At 37.5% G+C, this 23,517-nt stretch overlaps 1 protein-coding gene across 1 annotated transcript; it reads right to left on the bottom strand.

Annotated features, from left to right (window-relative positions):
* Positions 1–14,378: 14,378 nt before the first annotated feature.
* On the bottom strand, positions 14,379–16,429 carry LOC140954500 (uncharacterized). Its single transcript, XM_073404309.1, has 2 exons — positions 14,583–16,429; positions 14,379–14,470 (listed from the first exon to the last, which is right to left on the bottom strand). Exons 1-2 carry the CDS (start codon positions 16,272–16,274, stop codon positions 14,453–14,455), a joined length of 1,710 nt encoding a protein of 569 aa, XP_073260410.1. The 5' UTR covers positions 16,275–16,429; the 3' UTR covers positions 14,379–14,452.
* Positions 16,430–23,517: the final 7,088 nt, after the last annotated feature.

Raw genomic sequence — 23,517 nt, forward strand, 5'->3', positions numbered from 1 at the left:
ATTTAACAGACCTATGGGTTTATGGTGAATGTGCAGTTGGGCCTAAGAGGAAATATGAAAAATCTCTTCCAATGTGCCTAGACCACCTGGTAAGGCAATGAAGGCATCAACATGGTTAAACATTGCATTCATTCGATTAGACATTGTGGGGACCTGTAATTCTTCTCTAATTGTTTTTTCAATGATGTCCCCTTGTGCTAAAGCTTTAGGGACAACCCCCAATACTTTTAAACTTTTAGGATTGATTAGCCTTAATCACGCGTTGAAGTTCGATCAAAATATTTTGCCAAAATAAATTTTGAAAGAAACATCTTCTCATTTCAAAACAATAATAAGACTAAGAACAAAACATAATCCATTAAAAGGTGAGATGTGATCCCAAAACCAAAATGATGGACAACACAATTGACAACATGACATTTCTAAACAGCTTCTTCATCGGTCATTCACGTCTTGTTATCACTCATTGGTGATGGCCTGTTGATGATATGACCGTTGGTATCATTCTTCATAAAATCTACTTGTCTCTTGCTCGCAAATCCTTTGGACTTAATCTTCAAATTTCCTGCAATTCTTCAACTTTTCCTCTAGATTATTATGTCTAGAGGATCATGTCTTGAGGCAATGATCTAACTATGATTTTTTCTTGGTGGCAAAGGTGAGTTGGAATGGGAAGCACCCATGGAGCAGACCCCTTCCTAATTGTAGTATGTCAATGTGCCCAGTCTTAAAGTTGAAGAATATTACATCATGAAAGTATTCTCCCATCAGCACAACATCAGCATTGTAGAAGGCCAAGGGCTTATGTGGGGTTTTTTTCTTGTTAAAACCTCTATGTTTATTGAATGCCTCTTGCTCCATCGTTTCCTGTCATGATCCTCCATGATCCATACTTCCATGAAATTTCTCTCCCTATCGATGCAGGTCATGGCGAGCTTTCCTTTGTAATCAGTAAGTCTAATATCTTTGTTATCATTGCTCTTAGAGGTTGGTAGGGGAAGTGGGAACAAACAATGACTCTCCCTTTTTATATCAAATGCAAAGACGTTTCCCTTCCAAGTGCGCCAATGAAATGAGCCATTTACGGATACTTTTGTCATGCAATGAAGGGACTCTTCATGAGGCAACTTCACTTCGTCCAAAAGCTTCCATTTCCAAATTGCTGATTCAAACAACTCGACTCTAATGCATTGGTACATATAGAATTCTTTTTGTGAACAGAATTTGGGCTTAGAGAATCTCACAATCTTGTATCGTAAAGGCTTTGACCTTTCAATCATTAGGCCAAATTCTATAGTATCATATCGTGTCTTTGGATTCGGGATCTTTTGCCATTATTGGATCGACGGGATACACATATAATAGCATGATTTATTATATGCCTGACAAAGTAGAACTCCTTGATTTGTTGATGACACAATCTTCACATGTTCTGGAAGAAAATCAAAGGGTATTTGCATATGGGTTTTCACAGCATCAATTGAAACAAAGGAAACTTGATATTTGTTCCTAATCATGCTTTGGATGAGGAAACTAGAGACAATGTTGGTTCTTTGGCTGTGTAGCCTTGTGAAAAGGGATTCGTAGGTCAACTTGTTATACTCTTCAGAAAGAAGCCTACATTTCCCCACAGTCTCCATTGATGAAAGTGTTAGCACTTCGTAGATGGCATCTCGGCACAAGTCCTTAGCTGAGTCCATTTGAAATAGAGAATCTTATTACCATAGGTTGTGTCTTTTGAGCGAATTTTCCTTGCCACCATCAAATGTTGACAATTCTTAACTCTGAAATAAAAGCAGAATTAGGGGACCTTTATTTCAAATTATGAACATGCATGCTTAAATGTATGAGGATGTTTTATATGACAAGCTTGCCCTTCCAGAGTTGACACATGGTTGTAACCCTAAGAATTTTGATTTTTGCAACACAATGGAAATTTTCTATGTGACGACCATGTGTCAACCACAAGTCTTGATTTCAAGATGCTTCAGGAAGGGTTTACTTTGATGCAAAACAAAACATAAAACACACAACCTAAGGACATGTTCTATTCATTAAGTGAGACAAATTGTAGGTTGACTATCTAGTCTCAAAAAGGGTCTCATATCTGCCTAGTGACGATCTTTGTAAAGACAGTATGGGGGCGTTGCAAGGAACAGTTAAGGCACGTATGCCCACTATTACCAAGCAGGCACTCAGATATGAGTTGGGTGTTTCACGCATCTGAACCCCGACCAATAGTCATAGGAAAGATCGCTAATTCCCAACCTAACTTAGAAGCTTGTGTGTGCTTTCAAAAAAAAAAAAAATTAAAGCATGTGATGCATGAGGCAGTTCTACACAATGTATGAACATATATGTACAGAAAATTAAAGCATATAAAATAAATAAATAAATAAAATAAGCTTATTAACAAAAAACACACAAACTAAAAAAAAACACAATTATCAGACAAAAACAAAGCTTAGTCCACAAGGTCCCTAGTGGAGTTGCCATTCTGTCGCATGTGTGCGGCGTCGCGATGAGAAAATCCACTCTCAAAATTTTTGTATTATCTTATATTGATCTGGCAAATATTAGGAGACAAGGAATTCTTGTCTCTTATCAATGAAAAATTGGAATGGGAGTCGCCACCTAGTATTTTGGTCACTAGGAACTCTAACTAGTCTCAGAGATCGGGTATAGGGACTGATTGCGTAATGGGAAGGTATTAGCACCCCAAATACGCCCTACCTAAGGTAAGCTGCATTGTTTTATTGTCTGATAAAATTTAAAGTTTTTTGTGTTTTCTAGTTGTTGGCCCGTCATGGTTTAAGAAAAAGTCTTTGCGGTAAAGAAATCTTTATCTTATTGGGTAAAACCTAACCGTTCTAACATCAACAAATAATTTAATATCCGGAATACGTCTTACATATAAGGTCGTAATCCTAGATATTAAAAGAAAAACAAAATAATTTTTTTGGAATTTTTGAAATATTGGCCAGTTCTCGTGACTTTAATAAGCTGGTTATTAAAGCAAATTGCATGCTAAATTTTATTTTTTATATGAAGATATAATATGATTTTTTTGTTATATATATATATATATTTTAGAGAGACTTGGCCGTATGCATGAAAACAAAACATTTTATTTATTTATTTATTTTGATGAAAACCAGGTATTTAATACCAGATTTGTATCTTTACAGTATAAATATTGATCAAAATGCAGTAAAATATTTGCGAAAAATCATAGATTTTTTAAAAGAATTTTTTTGAATTTTTTTTATTTTTCAGGCAAGGCCCAACCCGGTCCATGTGGCTGGCTGGACCCAACAGGCCCTAGCCGGGTCACTGGCCTGATTTTTAGACGCAAGCGTGCATGAACAATTCACGCACGCCAGCTACAACCAGGATGTAATTAAGTAGCACCTGCACAGTATTTGTGCAATTATAAACGGAAGGAGAAGGAATGAAAAGCTTACCTAGTTCACAGCCGCTGTTGGGAGAAATTCCTCCTGAGCTTGTCACTGGAATTCTGGGAAGAAGCTTTGATGCCACTCCTTGCATCTGGCTTCCTTTCTGTTTGGTCTTCCTTTCGTGTCCGTCTCTTCTCCTCTCTCTGTGTTTGGTTCTCTCCCTCTCTCTGTTTCTTTTCTTAGTTCTTCTCCTGTTCTGCTCTGTCTCCTTCTCGTCGTCTCCTCCCCTGTTCTCCTTTCTTTTTATTTTGTCGTTCTCCCCTCTTTTGTTTTTTTCCTCCCTCTCTCTATCTTTCTCAAGCGTTCTATTGGTAACAGTCACGTGCATCACGGCGGCAAGGAACATCAAACGCAAGACGTGCCTCCTGATTGAAACAATTCCCCTATCATTGCCAACATCTCTTGCCTTTAATGCCACAACTATTATGTTGACAGTGAATATTGCTTCAATGGAACGACGCCGTTTGGATTTCTTCTGATTTGGTCATTGAAGGTTTTTTGCAATTTTGTAATCAAATCCCTGGAAAAACTGTAACTGGATCCCTTAATTTTAGCATCTTTCCTGGTTTGGTCCTTGGTTTCGGATTGTTTCAATTAAGTCCTTAATTGACCATCAAACTTCAATAATAATGCAATTAAGCCCCTGATTTAACCAAATCAACTCTTCAAAATTATAATTGCACCCCATAACTTTAATTACTTCTTCCAATAAAAGCCTAAATTGACTTAAAAACAATCAATTTTCTTGCAATTAAACCTTGGATAAAATTTAATTGAGTCCATAAACATCTTTTTTTGGACTTTTCTTTCTCAATTTGAATTTTCTTTGTCAACAGGGCTCTCATTAGTAGACAATATAACATAAAATTTCAATTCTTGTATTTATGAACCTCCTCAACCAATTCCTAGCCATTTTATGGGCGTTCCAGCATCATTTTCTCACTCTTGTTATTTTATTTTTTATTTTTTTATTTTTTATTCCTTCTGAATTATTTTTTTTGTATTTTCTCATTTTTTGTGTGGGAACCCAAAAATGGGTAACAATAGAGGCATTCCTTGAAATAAGGCAAAGTTGGACAGTCATTGGTTGCATGTTCATTTGTTTAACATATTTGACTCACAATGTCTTGAACAGATTTTAATTGACCACTCTTTTTCAATTCTAGTGCCTCGACTTTTCTAGCTAAAGATGCAAACTTGGCTTGGAGGTCATGATCTTCTCTAAGGTTATTCATACCTCCACTTGATGTAGGAGGTTAGGTTTTACTTGGTGCCTCATAAGTGCCTATAATGTCCCAATTTACGCATTTTCAGCTACCAAGTCTAGATACTCCATTGCTTCATTAAGGTCTTTATCTTCAAAAGTTCCATTATATATCAATTCAACCATTTGCCTATCTTTAGGTGTTAACCCTTCATAAAATTGTGAAACCAATCTCCATGTTTCAAAACCATGATGAGGGCAAGTATTAAGCACGTCTCGATACCTATCCCAACATTGGTAAAATGTTTCACTTGGTTTTTGAGTGAAAGTGGTGATTTGTCTTTTGAAAGAGTTGGTTCTGTGAGATATAAAAAATTTCTTTAAAAATTGTTGTTGCATTTCATCCCAAGCACAAATGGATCTTGACCTAAGATTTTGTAGCCATGTTTTAGCTTTATCTTTTAATGAAAAAGGAAAAAAGCTTTAATCTAATGGTATTCATGCTACAATTTAAGTCATTATAGGTGTTACAAACTTCTTCAAATTCTCTCAAATGCAAGTATGGATTTTCTAGATCTAAGCCATGAAAAAAAGGTAAAAGTTGAATAATGCCTGGCTTAAAATTAAAATGAGATGCATCGGGAGGAAAAACTATACATGAGGGTGCACTTGTTCTTATAGGATTCATGTGGTCTCTAAGTGTTCTAACTCGGTTATTCTCATTATAAAGTGACTGGTTATCTTCTTCGGCCATATTTTCTAAAAATGATGAGGATACCCTACAAAGTCTACCACTTAATGTACGTGACCAAACACTCATGCACGTGTAGAAAGAGAATAAAAGGAAGAAGAAAACAAAATAAAAGGAAACAAAACAAAAAAAAAAAAACAATGTTAGATACAAGAAAAGTGAAAAGAGAAAAAAAAATAAATGCTATAATTTGTACAAGAATTTACCTCCCCGGCAACGACGCCAAAAACTTGACACAACCAAAAAATTGATGTCTTCTTCCAAGTGCAGGAGTGTCGAAGTAATAAATACCCGGCAAGATCGGGGTCGAACCACAGGGAGGTTAATTATAAAAATTATAGACAACAATAATACAACAACAACAATAACAACAATAATAGTAGTAGTAGTAGTACTAATAATAATAACAATAATAATAAAGAAGAAGTTGATGAGAACTTTGAGATGGAAGATTAATGTAAGGATTAAATAATAATAAAAACAAATGTCAAGGTTAGAGGATCCACTAATGGTATTTCAAACAAGTATAGTATAAAACTCTTATTACTCAACTAGAAACCACACACAAAGGAGGTTGCAATCAGATGATTTGTCATTAATAGCTCATTATAAATTGTTGACATGATCATATTAATTATCTTATTTATGTAACACCAAACTTTTAAATATTATCAGGAATTCATGATGCTAACTTATGTTTACAACAAATCAAGTTCCTTTCATAGTATATGTGTAGGTAGTACCATACGATTGGGCTATGAGAGTGCCAAGCATTTGTTGTACCAAGTGTTACACAACACAAATTTAGATTAACCATTTAGCAAGCAAGGTATTAAGAATTAGTAAGATAAAAAGATAAGGCACGTTAATATTAAACATTAAGGTCCATGTTGAGTTTACACCATTAGTGTAACCTTTTCACCTTGACATAATAAACTTAGCTAAACATAATAAAGAAGGGAAACATAAATAAAAAAAATAAGAACATAAATAAGATAAAAGTTAACTAAGTAAAGAAAAGGAAATGAAAAGCATAAACAAGATATTAATGAAAGCAAAACTTAAGAATTAAAAAAAATATAAAGAGAGAGATCTAAACAACCAAGCCCCCAAATGCATGGTAAATGCCTTCTTTTATAGGCCAAAATTTGAAACTATTGATTTGATGACTAATTGTTGAGTGGGTGACCAACTCTTGACTTGATGAAAATCCTTATCTTCTTGTCTGAATAAAACGTCATTGCTAGCATCGGAACTAGATCCACCTATATGTATGAAAGTTATAGGAAATTGTCTTAGCTTTCCAAGAAAAAAAATTGAGGTCATTTGGACTTCTAGAACTCGAGATATGGGCTGAACATTAAACAGTGTCTGGGGTGCAGGACAGATTCGGACTTCTCCGTTATTGCTATAATTTGGACTTGAAAACGGCCTTTTTAGATCTTGGACTCCACATGAAAGTTATATGTCTATGTCTCACCAAATCGAGAATAATAGGTATTTGAGGTCATTTGGACATCGAGAACTCAAGATATAACTCAATTACCGAACAGTGTTCCAGTTTGGACTGCACCAACATCTCTTTTCTAAGTTTGGCATTCTCTTTGTCCTTTCAATTTCAATACTTAAACTCATCAATCAATCATTTCATTTATGTGATAGGCCTGCATTTATGATGAAAATTTACAATAAATTAAAGGTATCTTATATTATTAGGTATGTTATTATAAACATGCTTTAGTTAAGGAGTTATTGATACTTCAAGTGCAAAATGATGATATAAAACCTTGATAAAATGCACTTTTAAGTGCTAATCACCTCCCTTCAAAGAACTTGTAGCTTCGTGTCTTAGCTTTCTAACGAGATCAATCTCACTTAAAATGGAGTTTTTGAACTTTAGATATAGTTAAAATCTGATGAGTGTTCAAACAGTAACAGTTGAAAATTGGACAATAATAGTTCAAAGTTAGACATAACAGTTGGACATTACCTGTAACAACCCGGCTTTCCAAGCCCAAAGCAACATTAATTTTTTTTTTATATATATATTTAATACACATGGTGCCGGTAATCAAAGAACTTGAATCCTCACATCATCAAAATACAATCCATACAATTAACATTTCATTTAAAAGCGAATCTTACACAAACACATAATATTAAGGTTGCATAATTTGAAGTTCATATTAAAAATATATACATAGACATGAGTTTGCATTCTTATCCTACTAATAGCCATCACAATTTTAAACAAAAAGGATCTAATAAAAGTTATACATTTAGTACATTGATTCATACAAAATACATTGTGATTTAGAATGCATCAACATAATTCCTTGCAAAAGTAGGTTCCCGTGTATCGGGTATCCTAGACATCTCGTTGGTGTGACGTCCCTGCAGCAGTACAAAACATTTAAGAGAATGCAAATACTTAATAATAATAATAATGGTAACTAACGGTCTGGAAATTAAATAAAGCATTAACATTTATAATTTCTTCATGTATTTGATGTAACAGCTAGTAGTACATATAGATACACAAGTTTTTGGATGCCATTCGCCGAAACTAGTCATTCATTTGTCCCGGCCATCCATCCGGATTCCATAGCGATAGCTGCGTCGCTGCCGATCCAAAATCGGCAGCAGAAACTGCGTCCCTGCCGATTTCTGTATCGGCAGCGGAAACTGCGTCGCTGCCGATCCAGAATTGGCAGCGGAAACTGGGTCGCTGTCGATTTCTGTATCGGCAGCGAATACTGCGTCGCTGCCGATCCAGAATCGACAGCGGAACTGCATCGCTGCTGATTTCTGCATCGGCAGCGAAATCATTCCTTTATCTCGGCCATCCATTCGGATGCCATTAGCCAAAGCTAATCATTCTTTGTCCCGGCCATCCGTTTGGATGCCATTAGCCGAAGCTAATCAGTCCTTCATCCCGGCCATCCATTCGGACGCCATTAGCCAAAGCTAATCATTCTTTGTCCCGGCCATCCGTTTGGACGCCATTAGCCGAAGCTAATCACTCTTTGTCCCGGCCATCCGTTCGGATGCCATTAGCCGAAGCTAATCACTCTTTGTCCCGGCCATCCATTCGGATGCCATTAGCCGAAGCTAATCAACCTTTAATCAACAATTAAGCGTTCGACAATTTAATATCGGTTCTAACAATATGGTAGTACTCAAGTTAAAATATTTCAAGATTCAACGTATGAAAAAGAAAGGTGCAAGTCACCTACCTGCTCCACCTGTGGGTTGTTCCTGTGTTGATGATGGTCCAATCCCGACCGCACCACCTAAGACATCAATGGTCACAAATTAGCACAATTGTATTTATTTTATTTTTGAATCATATTCATCATCACACTTATTTCAAGAGTTCATATGTTCACATTCAAGTGTTCCATATTTTACACCATCATATCATGAAATTGTTACTAGCATTTAAGTCATTCCAGCCTAGGAGACTTATTGTAGAAATCGGCAGCGAATATCAATTCGCAGCAGGAGGTTCAGTTTCGGCAGCAATTATCAATTCGCTGCAAGAGGTTCAGTTGCGGCAGCGAAACAGAATTTCGCTGCCCAACACACAAATCGGTAGCCAATATCAATTCACTGCAGGAGGTTCAGTTTCGGCAGCGAAACAGAATTTCGCTGCAGGAGGTTCAGTTGCGGCAGCAAAACAGAATTCCGCTGCACAATACACAAATTGGCAGCGAATATTAATTTGCTGCAGGAGGTTCGGTTGCGGCAGCGAAACAGAATTTCGCTGCACAACACACAAATCGGAACCATCAATTTCAGCACATAATTCTTCAACAAAATTCCAGCAGAATACACACATGGAAAACCTTCAATTACAACATATAATCTTTCAATAAATTCCAGCATAACACATTAATTTCAGCACAACAACATCACAGCAGAACACATTAATTTCAGCAACAACATCACAGCAGAACACATTAATTACCCCAGCAGAACGCACACACACATGCATGCTGGCCTACCCCATAGTTAAAGCCAGCCCTCTACCATGATTTGTTAGATGTTCTGAAACTGACTTTATTTCACTTCTGTTTGCTAGTACTCCTAGTTAATTTGAGTTTCCTTCATATCTGGCTTAGGTCTTAGATCAATTTTTCTTAGGGTTTTTCTTCTTCATTTTCGTTTTTGATCTTAAGGGGGAGAGGAAGGGAGTTTCATGACCCATACCTTCTGAATTTAACTAAGTTTGAGGAAGGTTTGACACTATTCTTTTCTCTTCAGCTGCTGGTTCTCCTCCTTCTTCTTCCTCTCACGTTTTCCAGCTCTCTTTTTCCTCTCCTCTATGCAGCTGCCCACTCCTCTCTCGTTTTCAAAACTGCGTCGCTGCCGATCCAGAAATCGGCAGCAGAAACTGCGTCGCTGCCGATCAAGAAATGGGCAGCGAAAAACTGTGTCGCTGCCGATTTCTGTATCGGTAGTGAAGGCTGCGTCGCTACCAAATCCAGAATCAGCAGCGAAAACTGCATTAATCATCATCTCTCTCTCTCTCTCTCTCTCTCTCTCTAAATATATATATATATATATATATATATATATATATATATATATATATATATTTTCCTTTGGGTGTTTACATTCTCCCCTCCTAAATATGAATTTCATCCTCGAAATTTAAGAAGTTTCACACTCCATACCTGGTAGTTCAAATAAATTGGGGTACTTTTTTCTCATCTCAGCCTTCCTCTCCCAAGTTTCCTCTTCTACTTGAGCATTTTGCCATAAGATTCTGACGATGGGGATCTTTTTTCTCCGTAACTCCTTCACTTCTTGATCTAGTATCCTTATGGGCCTCAATTCCAGTGTTAAGTCTTCCTTGACTTCTACTGGGACCTGGGGTAGAACTCGAGCGGGGTCTACGTCAGCCTTCTTTAACAAGGAGACATGGAACACATCATGGACCCTGGCTAACTGTGGGGGCAAATCCACCTTGTAGGCTACTGGTCCTACTCGTTGTAAGATTTTGAAGGGTCCGATGAAGCGAGGAGTTAACTTCCCTTTCAATCCAAACCGTAAGATGTTCTTCCATGGGGCTACCTTCAGGAACACCTGGTTCCCTGTACTGAACTCGAGAGGTCTTCTCCTTACATCGGCATACTTCTTCTGTCTATCTTGTGTGGCTTTGATGCGATCCCTGATAGTTCTCACTTTCTCCGTGGTGACTTGGACCAACTCTGCACCATATAACTTCCGGTCCCCAATTTCCTCCCAACACAAAGGAGTTCTGCACCTCCTACCATATAAGGCTTCATATGGGGCCATCCCTATTGTGGCTTGGTGACTATTGTTATACGTGAACTCCACCAATGCCATGTGTTCCTCCCAGTTTCCTCCAAATTCTAGCACACAAGCCCGTAATAGGTCTTCCAAGACTTGGATGACTCTTTCTGATTGGCCATCCGTTTGAGGGTGAAACGCAGTGCTCATGTCCAATCTTGTCCCCAAGGCATGTTGTATGCTCAGCCAAAGTCGAGAGGTGAACCTGGGATCTCGATCAGATACAATGGACACCAGAATCCCACGAAGTCGTACCACCTCATTTATGTAGATCTTGGCAAGCTTGTCCACCTTCTCGGTCATCTTTATAGGCAAGAATAGTGCGGATTTTGTCAACCGATCTACAATGACCCATATCGCATCATTTCCTTTTCTCCCTTTGGGAAATCCTGACACGAAATCCATGGTGATCATCTCCCACTGTTGCGATGTCGCGGTCGCACAAATTAATTACCCTAGCTTAAAACACACAAGATAGTATAGAGCAAGCAAGGGGTCGATCCCACGAGGAAGTTTGAAGTTAGATTTTTATGTTGTACGTTATGTAATTGGGGGTTTGATTTGCAATGATTTAAACTATGGCAGAAATTAAACTAGCAAACAAAATCAATTGAAACTGAAATATATCAAGAAAACAAACCTTGGTTGCAAGCACACGTCCACAAACGGAAATTAGAACCGATCCTTGAAACGAAACTCCAGTTTATATTATGAATTTTATCTTTTCTTAATATTGGTTAATTAACGGATCCGCCGTATAACTATCCCTAACCAACAAACAATCACAGTGTCCGCACTAATGATTTAATCCAATGGCAGCCTTAAGATCCAGATAAATTCATTAATCTTAACAACCAAGTTGTCAATTTGTGTTGCTATGATCGAATGTTCTCCCTAAGTTTAATAACGTAGTTCCGCTACAATTATCAAGCTTAGTTGCTTCACAAGTTTATATACCACAACTCCGGTTTTGATATCAAACTTAGCAATAGATTGTTCACAATAATAACTTAGAGTCCGCTCTAGCAATTAAGATAAACAATCATAGGAAATATGCATAGGAAACAAACATACTCATTCATAACATAAACTGAAAATAAAAGGAAGAATAAATCTCACGGTTCTTGAAATCCGAAGGTTTGTTGTGTCCTTGCAACCAAGAAAACGAGCTTAGCCTTGCATATCTATTGAACAACTACTCCTAAAGATGAAAGAATACATAATTTCTGATTTGTAGAGAGGAGAGTTTGTGTTTCTTCCTTCTTCTTCTTCTTCTTCTTGCTACCTCCTTCTACTTCTTCTTCTTCTTGCTACCTCCTTCTACTTCTTCTTCTTCTTGCTACCTCCTTCTACTCACCCTCTATTTATACACAAATTGTAAGTAAGAAAATCAAAGTTCAAGTGTGAACATCAATCGATGGTGGTAGTGTGAAGGCGGCTGGCGGCTGGTGGCTGCTGGCTGGTGGCTGCTGTCTTGAGGTTGGTGGCTGCCATGAGGTTGGTGGCTGCCTTGAGGTTGGTGGCTGCCTTCCTTGACCTTCTAGAATATTTACTAGAGGAGCTAAATTGCTGGTCGGTTTGGATGCTTCTAGATGAAATTTGGATTCGTTTCTTCACGCAACCTGCTTGCTGGCAGAATTCAGCTGTCATCTTTGAAAAATCATATATCCCTCATATGACATCGTTTTTGGCTGAAATTTGGAGCGTTTATAGATCTTTGAGTAAGGAATCCACCAAAATTGAGTTTGCATCAATTGGACTTCTGAAGCTCCAGATATTGAATTTTGAATGGGCAAAGGTCAACATTGGCAGACTGCGAGATTTGACTTTGAAGGATGTGATTTCCATGATCTTTCTCTTTTTATTTTTCTTGCATTACATTTCCAAAAAGGTATGGATGTTAGCTTTTTAATGCCACTGGAATCACTTCATTTCGATCTCTGGAACTCACGCTCTGCACAAAATACCGACTGAACGTCAAATCTGCCAATTACCTCCAATTTACTCCTTTTTGCATCTTTCATCCAAAAATGCCTTCAAAACATAAAACAAAGAATATCAAGGCATTTTATATAAATAACATATGCAAAACACTAGTTAAATGCGGGTGAAACTATCGAATAATATGGTTACATCAAATACCCCCACACTTAGCTCTTGCTCGTCCTCGAGAAAGGATAAATAAAATTAAATTGAAAATAACTATGATCAATTTCTTAATCTCCCATCAATGTCTAAGAGTACAAGCATTATAAACAAGAATACAATCATGAAGGATAAATAATATAATTCTCATGAATTTATTTACATGCAAACTTCAAAACTCAATCAATCGTCTGGATTTAAATGAAATCTATGCCATGCCAAAGTGATAGGTCCTCTCATTGATATACACTCCAACACTCATGTGTTTAGGGTTTATGTGTTTAAATCTCTCAAATTCAATCAAAGAGTATGTTCTACCATAAGCTTGCTTTTCAATCTCATCTCCATTAGCAACTTATTACAAGTATTATATGAATCAAAAGGTCTTATTTTCCGGTTGTAATAGGGCTGAGGTTAAGGTGAGGTAAAAGAAAGTAAAAGGAAAGGTTCAAACCAAAGAAAGTAGAGCATTTTGAAAAATAATACTTCAAACAATATAATTCCATTAAAGCACATAAATTTTTCATCTTTAATCACAAATGCTTAACTCCTTTTGATTTCAAGCTCTTTCAACATAAAACCTTAAGAACATAAAGGAATACTTTTTTTTTTCTTTTTTCTTTTTCTTTTTTTTTTCTTCGGCAACTTTGCCCATTTTTTCATCAAGCATCACTTCTTTGTTTTCATATAATTTCCAACCATAATTCCATGAAATATTACAAGTATATGCTCTACTAATCCTTGGCCAGGGGAAAAGAAAAACATATATAAAGTTAAGGCTTATACATGGATAAAGCAAAAAAAAGATAACCAAGCTCAAAACGGGTTCACTAAGGATAATATGCTTTAGGTTGGCTTTTTGGCTTGAGGGGTTAAAATTCCTAATGCCTTTATCATCTTCATGTATATTTGTAATGGGATATAATCTCAATAAGATATGAAGCAAGTTCTAGAGATACTTATCATTGAAAGAATGCACACTCAAAGAATATAATTTTGAAGGCTCAAAAGCTTGCATTTGTATAACACTATAAAGTCAACATGGCATATTCTCAAAGTCAATCCCTAAACCAATTAAACCTTAAAATTTGCATGCATACTCCTTCATTTGATTTATATCTTCATCTATCTCAATTAATTCTCATACATAATACTCATATTCTCAAAAACCAATGGGAGTTAAAAAGATCAAAATTTGTGTTTTTTTTTTTTTAAGAACAACAAAGAAAATTAAAATAAGAAAACCAAAATTCTCTCAATACCCCCACACTTAAAACACAACATTGTCCTCAATGTTGAAATAAAAGCAAAGGAACATAAGAGAATGACAAAGATAAAGTAAAATACGAAAAATAAAAGATAAGGAAAAAGAAAGCAAATCTGATTGTTTTTTTCTTTTTGTGCTGGGTTGCCTCCCAGTAAGCGCTTTTGTTTTATGTCATTGGCTCGACATATTGCATGCTCATTATTCATAGATTGGTTCAATTAACTCTACAGAAGCGGTGAGTTCTGCCGTCCAACCTTCATAGAAAGGTTTCAAACGATGCCCATTGACTTTGAGTATGTTGTTCGTTTCTAAACTTGTAATTTCAACTGCACCATAAGGAAAAACATTAGAAACAACAAATGATCCAATCCAACGAGAGCTTAACTTTCCAGGAAAAAGTTTCAAACGCGAATGATAAAGAAGGACTTTGTCTCCAACATGAAACTCCTTTCTTGTAAGCATTCGGTCATGAAGATTCTTAGTCTTTTCTTTGTAAATCCTTGCATTCTCGTAAGCATCATTTTGAATCTCTTCCACCGTAATTCCAATCTTTTTAGGCACCAAAAGGATAGGCGCCACCCATTCACTATCCGTGATGGGGTAAATGACTCCTGCATCATGAAGGACAATTTGCAAAGCTTGCAAATCCAATGTTGATTCATGCATGTTTTGGGGAACACATATATGCCTTTCCATCTCTTCTATCTTGGTAAAATCATAGTCATTGCTCAAAGCCATGCTTAATCCATACTCATCATCAAAATCACAAACTGGCTGCACACACTTATCAACTTGGTCATAACATGTGATAGAATAAACATTGCTATAAGGATATGTCATTGCATCATGAAAATTAAATTCAATTTTTTCATCTCCTACCTCCATAGACAAGGTATCCTTACCACAATCAATCTTTATGTTGGCAGTTTTCAAGAATGGTCTCCCAAACAATATAGGAGTGCTGGTTGATGAATCACAAGAATCATGTTCCATATCAAGAATATAAAAGTCACATGGAATAACCAAACTATCAATCTTGACTAGGACATCTTCTATCACACCAAGTGGGTAAACAAAACTACGATCCGCAAGTTGCATTACAATACTAGTTTTATTCAAAGGCTCTAGACTAAGAGAATCATAAACATGTTTAGGCATAACACTAATGGATGCACCTAAATCGCATAAAGCTCTTTTAAAACTAGCATTACCAATAACACATGGGATAGTAAACGCACCTGGGTCTTTTTGTTTCAAAGGCAGATTCTTTTGAACAACAGCAGATACAACTTCACCCATACTTACCGTTTCATGACCTTTCAGTTTGAAAGCTCTCTTGGTAGTACACAACTCCTTCAAGAATTTGGCATACTTGGGAATTTGCTTGATAGCATCAAGCAAAGGAATGTTGAGTTCTACTTTCTTAAAAACCTCTAGAATCTCTTTTTCCTTGTCCTCTTTCTTTGACCTAGAAGAACTCACGGGAAAGGGTGGAATTGTTGTAAAACTGGAATTCATTGAGTGAGGAGTTACCTTTGGAGTGTTGGTCTTTGTTTCAGTTTGTGGAGGAGAAGGATGATGTATCTTCTTTGTACTCAATTCAGTTTCTATCTCTTCTTCTTCCTCCATCTCAATTTGTTTTGACCTTTTCTCTTCAATTTCTTTCCCACTTCGCAACATGATCGCACTAACATGCTCTATTGGATTCAATGCTTGGGAGGGCAATTTTCCATTCATTTGTGCTTCCAATTTTCCCACACTTGAAGCTACTTGCCCCATTTGCTTTTCCAAGTTGTGAATACTTGACCTTGTTTCCTGTTGAAAAGACATGACATTTTGTTGCAAGGTAACAGTATTAGAAGCCAAAGTTTTCATCATCTCACGAAGATCATCATTGGATGACGATTGTCTTGCTTGATAATTCTGTTGGGGTTGAAATCCATTGGGATGGAATTGTTGGCCTTGATTGCCTTGTTGAGGTTGGTTCCCATATCGTAGGTTAGGATGATCTCTCCATCCAGGATTGTACGTGTGGGAAAAAGGATCATACTTACGCTGAGGTTGTCCGTTGAATGCTCCATCAATTGCATGAGCTTGTTCAATGTAATCTTCTTGCATTGTTGGGCACATATTCGAAGCATGTCCTTGTGAGGAGCATATGCTACAAACTTTCACCTGCTGCACATTTCCACAAGCCAAAGAACGCACAAGAGAAGTAAGATCATTAACTTTATTTTCAAGGTTAGAAATACTTACCTCATTTACTCATTTGTTGGAGAAGTCTCCATGAGTGCCAAATTGTTTTGAGTTGGCTGCCATGTTTGAGATCAATTGGCGTGCAGCCTCAGGTGTCTTATCTACCAATGCGCCTCCACTTGCAGCATCAATGATACTACGGTCAGTAGGCATCAATCCTTCATAGAAATATTGAATGAGCAGCTGATCGGGTATTTGATGATGAGGGCATTGAATGCATAGTTGCTCAAATCTTTCCCAATACTCTGAAAGTGTCTCTCCATGAGATTGCCGAATCCCACATATTTCTTTCCTTATGTTGGCAACTCGAGATGCTGGGAAATACTTCTCAAGGAAAATCTTCTTCATGGCGTTCCAAGTTCTAATAGATCCTGGGAGAATAGAGAAAAGCCATGCCTTTGCTGCCCCTTTTAAAGAGAAAGGGAAAGCTTTCAACTTAACTTGTTCTTCATCAACTCCATTCGGTTTCATGCCAACACAAACCATATGGAACTCCTTGAGATGAGTATGAGGATCTTCTCCTGCAAGACCATTAAATGTTGGTAACAAATGTATAAAACCAGATTTGAGCTCAAAGTTTACATTATTGTCAATGTTTATGCACAATGGTTGATTCTCCACGTTAGGAGCAGCAAGCTCCTTGAGTGTTTGTTGTCGTGCAACCGCCATGGTGTTGAGGTGAACTTCCTTTCTTAACTTGCGTAAAGTGCTTTCTATTTCAAGATCAACCTGCACTAGACTCTGATTAGTAGAACGGGTTACTGGCATCAATCGCTAAGAAAACTCAAAAGAAAGCAACCACACAAGCGATAAAAATAATAATAATAATAATAATAATAATAATAATAATAATAATAATAATAATAATGCAAATTATATGAAAATCCTATGCTAGAAAACTAAAACTACCTAAAAACCTTAGAAAACAGCAGAATTTGGCCTCGATGGGGTGGGGCTAGTGGTATACCACTAGTCTTGTTCAGAACGTCGTTTCACTTCAGAAAATGAAGGTTAGAAACCTAATTCCACAAACAATTCTGTCTTCAACAGTACCGCTGCGGCAAGTGAACAGTAACACCGCAAGCAAAAATTCTGTTTTTTTTTCTTTTTTTTTTTTTCAGAAATGTAAATAACAATCACAGAAACTAAAAATAACAGTACAAGCACAAGAATCAACTAAAATTACCTCCCCGGCAACGGCGCCAAAATTTGTTGCGATGTCGCGGTCGCACAAATTAATTACCCTAGCTTAAAACACACAAGATAGTATAGAGCAAGCAAGGGGTCGATCCCACGAGGAAGTTTGAAGTTAGATTTTTATGTTGTACGTTATGTAATTGGGGGTTTGATTTGCAATGATTTAAACTATGGCAGAAATTAAACTAGCAAACAAAATCAATTGAAACTGAAATATATCAAGAAAACAAACCTTGGTTGCAAGCACACGTCCACAAACGGAAATTAGAACCGATCCTTGAAACGAAACTCCAGTTTATATTATGAATTTTATCTTTTCTTAATATTGGTTAATTAACGGATCCGCCGTATAACTATCCCTAACCAACAAACAATCACAGTGTCCGCACTAATGATTTAATCCAATGGCAGCCTTAAGATCCAGATAAATTCATTAATCTTAACAACCAAGTTGTCAATTTGTGTTGCTATGATCGAATGTTCTCCCTAAGTTTAATAACGTAGTTCCGCTACAATTATCAAGCTTAGTTGCTTCACAAGTTTATATACCACAACTCCGGTTTTGATATCAAACTTAGCAATAGATTGTTCACAATAATAACTTAGAGTCCGCTCTAGCAATTAAGATAAACAATCATAGGAAATATGCATAGGAAAACAAACATACTCATTCATAACATAAACTGAAAATAAAAGGAAGAATAAATCTCACGGTTCTTGAAATCCGAAGGTTTGTTGTGTCCTTGCAACCAAGAAAACGAGCTTAGCCTTGCATATCTATTGAACAACTACTCCTAAAGATGAAAGAATACATAATTTCTGATTTGTAGAGAGGAGAGTTTGTGTTTCTTCCTTCTTCTTCTTCTTCTTCTTGCTACCTCCTTCTACTTCTTCTTCTTCTTGCTACCTCCTTCTACTTCTTCTTCTTCTTGCTACCTCCTTCTACTCACCCTCTATTTATACACAAATTGTAAGTAAGAAAATCAAAGTTCAAGTGTGAACATCAATCGATGGTGGTAGTGTGAAGGCGGCTGGCGGCTGGTGGCTGCTGGCTGGTGGCTGCTGTCTTGAGGTTGGTGGCTGCCATGAGGTTGGTGGCTGCCTTGAGGTTGGTGGCTGCCTTCCTTGACCTTCTAGAATATTTACTAGAGGAGCTAAATTGCTGGTCGGTTTGGATGCTTCTAGATGAAATTTGGATTCGTTTCTTCACGCAACCTGCTTGCTGGCAGAATTCAGCTGTCATCTTTGAAAAATCATATATCCCTCATATGACATCGTTTTTGGCTGAACTTTGGAGCGTTTATAGATCTTTGAGTAAGGAATCCAACAAAATTGAGTTTGCATCAATTGGACTTCTGAAGCTCCAGATATTGAATTTTGAATGGGCAAAGGTCAACATTGGCAGACTGCGAGATTTGACTTTGAAGGATGTGATTTCCATGATCTTTCTCTTTTTATTTTTCTTGCATTACATTTCCAAAAAGGTATGGATGTTAGCTTTTTAATGCCACTGGAATCACTTCATTTCGATCTCTGGAACTCACGCTCTGCACAAAATACCGACTGAACGTCAAATCTGCCAATTACCTCCAATTTACTCCTTTTTGCATCTTTCATCCAAAAATGCCTTCAAAACATAAAACAAAGAATATCAAGGCATTTTATATAAATAACATATGCAAAACACTAGTTAAATGCGGGTGAAACTATCGAATAATATGGTTACATCACCCACTTCCATTCTGGAATTTGTAATGGTTGTAATGGTCCCGCAAGCCTTTGGTGTTCAACCTTGACTTGTTGACATATCCCACACTTTGACACATACTCAGCTATTTCCCTTTTCATATTAGGCCACCAATAGAGGTGTTTAAGGTCTCGATACATCTTAGTGCTGCAAGGATGTATGGAGAATTTGGACTCATGTGCTTCTTGTAGAACCATTCGTTTGACTGTTTTGTCATCAGGCACGTACAACCGTTATCCCATCATCAAGGATCCATCATCCGCTACTCGGAATTTCATTTCTACCCCGGCCTCCACATTCTTTCTAATCTTGGACCCCACCTTGTCATGGAATTGAGCATGTAGTATTTGTTCTTGATATGTTGGTCGCTCCACTAATTGGGCTACTAACCCACCTCCTACATCAATTCCTAAATCTGCACCCAACTCTTTTAATTCTGCCAATTGCCGCTCCTTTCCCACTGTTAAGATTCCCAAGGAGGCTTTATTTTTGCGACTGAGGGCATCTGCCACCACGTTTGCTTTCCCCGGGTGGTATTCTATGGTGCAATCATAATCCTTAATGAGCTTTATCCATCTTCTTTGTCGCATGTTCAACTCCTTTTGTGACATCAGATACTTCAGGCTCTTATGATCAGTAAAAATTTGGGTTCGAGACCCATACAAATAGTGTCTTTATATCCTCAAGGCAAATACTACAGCTGCCAACTCCAGGTCGTGCACCGGGTAGTTCACCTCATGAGTCTTTAATTACCTTGATGCATAGGCGATCACCTTCCCATGTTGCATCAAAACACACCCCAATCCCTTCCCCGAGGCATCACTATATACCACAAAACCCTCGGTCCTTGAGGGAAGGGTTAACACTGGAGCAGTGGTGAGCCTCCTCTTCAATTCCTGGAAGCTTGCCTCACATTCTTCTGACCACACCCATTTCTTATCCTTCCTAGTTAGCTGGGTCAAAGGGGTTGCAATCAGGGAAAAACCTTCTATAAATCTCCGATAGTATCCTGCAAGTCCTAGGAAGTTACGTATTTCAGTGACCGAAGTCGGTCTTTCCCATTTCAAGACTGCTTCGACCTTTTGGGGGTCAACAAAAACACCTTCGGCTAAAATGACATGTCCCAGAAACGTCACTCTTTTCAGCCAAAATTCACATTTACTCATTTTTGCATATAGCTGGTGATCTCTTAAGGTTTGTAAGGTTTGTCTCAAGTGTTCTTCGTGCTCCTTGAAAGAATTCGAGTACACTAGTATATCATCAATGAATACCACCACAAACTTATCCAGGTATGGTTGGAAAACCCGATTCATCAAATCCATGAAGAGGGCTGGGGCGTTTGTCAACCCGAACGGTAACACCAAAAATTCATAGTGTCCGTAACGAGTTCTAAATGCGGTCTTTGCTACATCCGCTTCTTTAATCTTCATCTGATAGTACCCTGATCTCAGATTTATCTTCGAGAATGCCCTCGCTCCCTTTAATTGGTCGAACAAATCATCTATCTGAGGTAACGGATACTTGTTTTTCATTGTTATTTTGTTCAACCGTCGATAGTCAATACAAAGCCTATGGGTACCATCTTTCTTTCTTACAAATAGGACCGGTGCTCCCCAAGGAGAATTATTGGGCCGTATGAACCCTTTGTCTAATAATTCCTGTAATTGAGTCTTTAACTCGTTCAGTTCTGCTGGAGCCATCCGATACGGTTGTTGGGCTATGGGTGAGACTCCAGGAAACGTGTCTATAGACACCTCTACCTCTCGCTCCGGGGGTAGTCCTGATAGTTCTTTAGGAAACACATCTGGGAAATCCTTCACCACAAGAATATCCTTCAATCGTGGACCTTCATCATCAAAGTTTAAGATGTATGCGAGGTATCCCGTACATCCCTTTCTTAAAAGTTTTTGGGTTGTTACCACCGATATTAAAGCATTCAGTTTGAGAACTCTCTCTCCTTCAAAAGTCAATTTCTCGCCCTTAGGTGTTTGGAAAGTAACAGTTTTAGCATAACAATCTATTAGAGCCTTGTATTTACTCAACCAATTCATGCCTAATATTATGTCAAAATCATGCAGCTCTAAGGGAATCAACTTGTCAATCAATCCTTTCATTTATGTGATAGGCCTACATTTAAGATAAATATTTACCATAAATTAAAGGTATCTTATATTATTAGGTATGTTATTATAAAACATGATTTAGTTAAGGAGTTATTAATACTTCAAGTGCAAAATGATGATATAAAAGCTTGATAAAAATGCACTTTTAAGTACTAATCAGCTGCCAACTGTGTCAGAATTTTAGCCATATCGCTCCTCACTGTCCTTAATTCTAGCAACGGGGTTATGGCCAACAACCTACTACCAATCTAGTGCAACACAATCTCTCCTCAACCAGTTCTATTGATTGGTTTCTGAATATGGGTGCCAATCAACACATCACACCTGATCTTGCCACCTTGACTGCTTCAAAACCATATCTTGGTAATGATAATTTGCATGTTGGTGATGGTAAGGGCCTCCCTATATCTCATCTCGGTCATACAAAAATATATACACCACATCGTTCTTTCACCTTATCTAATGTTCTTCATGTTCCTAAGATCACGAAACCTCTACTCTCTATTCAGAAATTTTATCTTGATAATAATGTTTATTTTGAATTTCACCCTTGTGTGTTTTATGTCAAGGATCTCAACACCCATGAAGTCATTCTTTCAGATTAGAGTAAAGATGGTCTCTATGCCCTGACCAAGTCTTCTGTCACGTCAGTTCCTCAAGCCTATTGGTCTCCCTGCACCTCTGCCTCTACCGATTTATGGCATCGTCGACTAGGTCATCCTACCCCATGTACTTTTCAATTGTTAGTCTTGAAAAATATGATCATTTGTAACAACAAACATCTTAATTTTCAATGTCAAAGTTATCCTTTAGTAAAATCCTTGTGTTTGTCTTTAAGACCTACGGGTCATAAAACTTCTACTCCGCTTGAATTACTTTTTTTTTCTTATGTATGGGGCCCTACTCCCCTCTTTTCTTCAGATGGCTATCATTATTTTGTTATCTTTGATGATGCTTAAACTAAATATGTATGGTATTATCCTCTTGTTGCCAATTATGATGTTTATTCTGTTTTTCATCAATTTCAGACTCTCATTGAACGTCCATTTTCATTAAAAATAAAATCTGTTCAAACTAATTGGGGCGGTGAATACTGAAAATTGTCCACATTTTTTCAGATTTTTGGTATCCATCATCGTCTGATTTTTCTTCGCAATCATTTACAAAATGGCATAATAGAGCGTCGTCATATGCATATTGTGGAAATAGGTCTTACTCTTTTAGGGCAATGTAAAACACCTTTTTTATTTTGGAATTATGCTTTTGAAACCTCTGTTTATCTTATCAATCGCATGCCTGCTCCTGATCTTGCCCATCGATCTCTGTTTGATTGTTTATTTCAACGGTCTCCTAATTATCATTTTTTGTGTACTTTTGGATGTCTATGTTTTTCTTTTCTGCGTCCATATAATAATCATAAATTGGATTTTCATTCCTCTCCATGTGTGTTCTTTGGTTATCATTCTTCACATCTTGGTTATCGATGCTTTGACATTGCATCTCATTGTATTTATATTTCTTGTCATGTCCGCTTCCATGAACATGTGTTTCCATTTGATAATTCTGAACAAATTGCAAAGGTCTCGAACACAACCCCCACCCAACTCGCTACTATCACCCTCCCAATTCTACTCCACCACCCACCACTACCCACTTCCAACAACCACTAGCACTCAACTCTGCCACTCCAAACAGCCACCCGACCATAGCCTCCACACATCCTTTAGCCATCATCCCATGTTTTTTTATCTAACCCTTATGATGCAGGTTCAGCTCATCAATTGGTCTCATCTCCTCCTAGTCTTGGGGCACTCTCTAGTCCCTCCTCTACTTCACCCTCCTTTACCAGTATTCCTGCAGATTTGGTCTCTGCTTATAGCCCCTCCTTTGCTGATAATCCTATGCTTGCGACTACTTCTTCATCATCCTCTCCAGCTTCTCTGCAACTTATGATTGATCTATCTTCTTATCTGCTGCCACAGGTCTTCTCACTGCAACAATCTTCCCCTGCGTCTCCACCAGCAAGACAGCAAATCTAGTTGCTTATGCT

This window comes from Populus alba, chromosome 14 (assembly GCF_005239225.2).
Source record: "Populus alba chromosome 14, ASM523922v2, whole genome shotgun sequence".
Taxonomy (NCBI): Eukaryota; Viridiplantae; Streptophyta; class Magnoliopsida; order Malpighiales; family Salicaceae; genus Populus; species Populus alba.

Bases quoted from the DNA above. Each gene is read 5' to 3' on its own strand.
- LOC140954500 (XM_073404309.1), bottom strand. From the start codon at position 16,274: ATGTGCCCAACAATGCAAGAAGATTACATTGAACAAGCTCATGCAATT.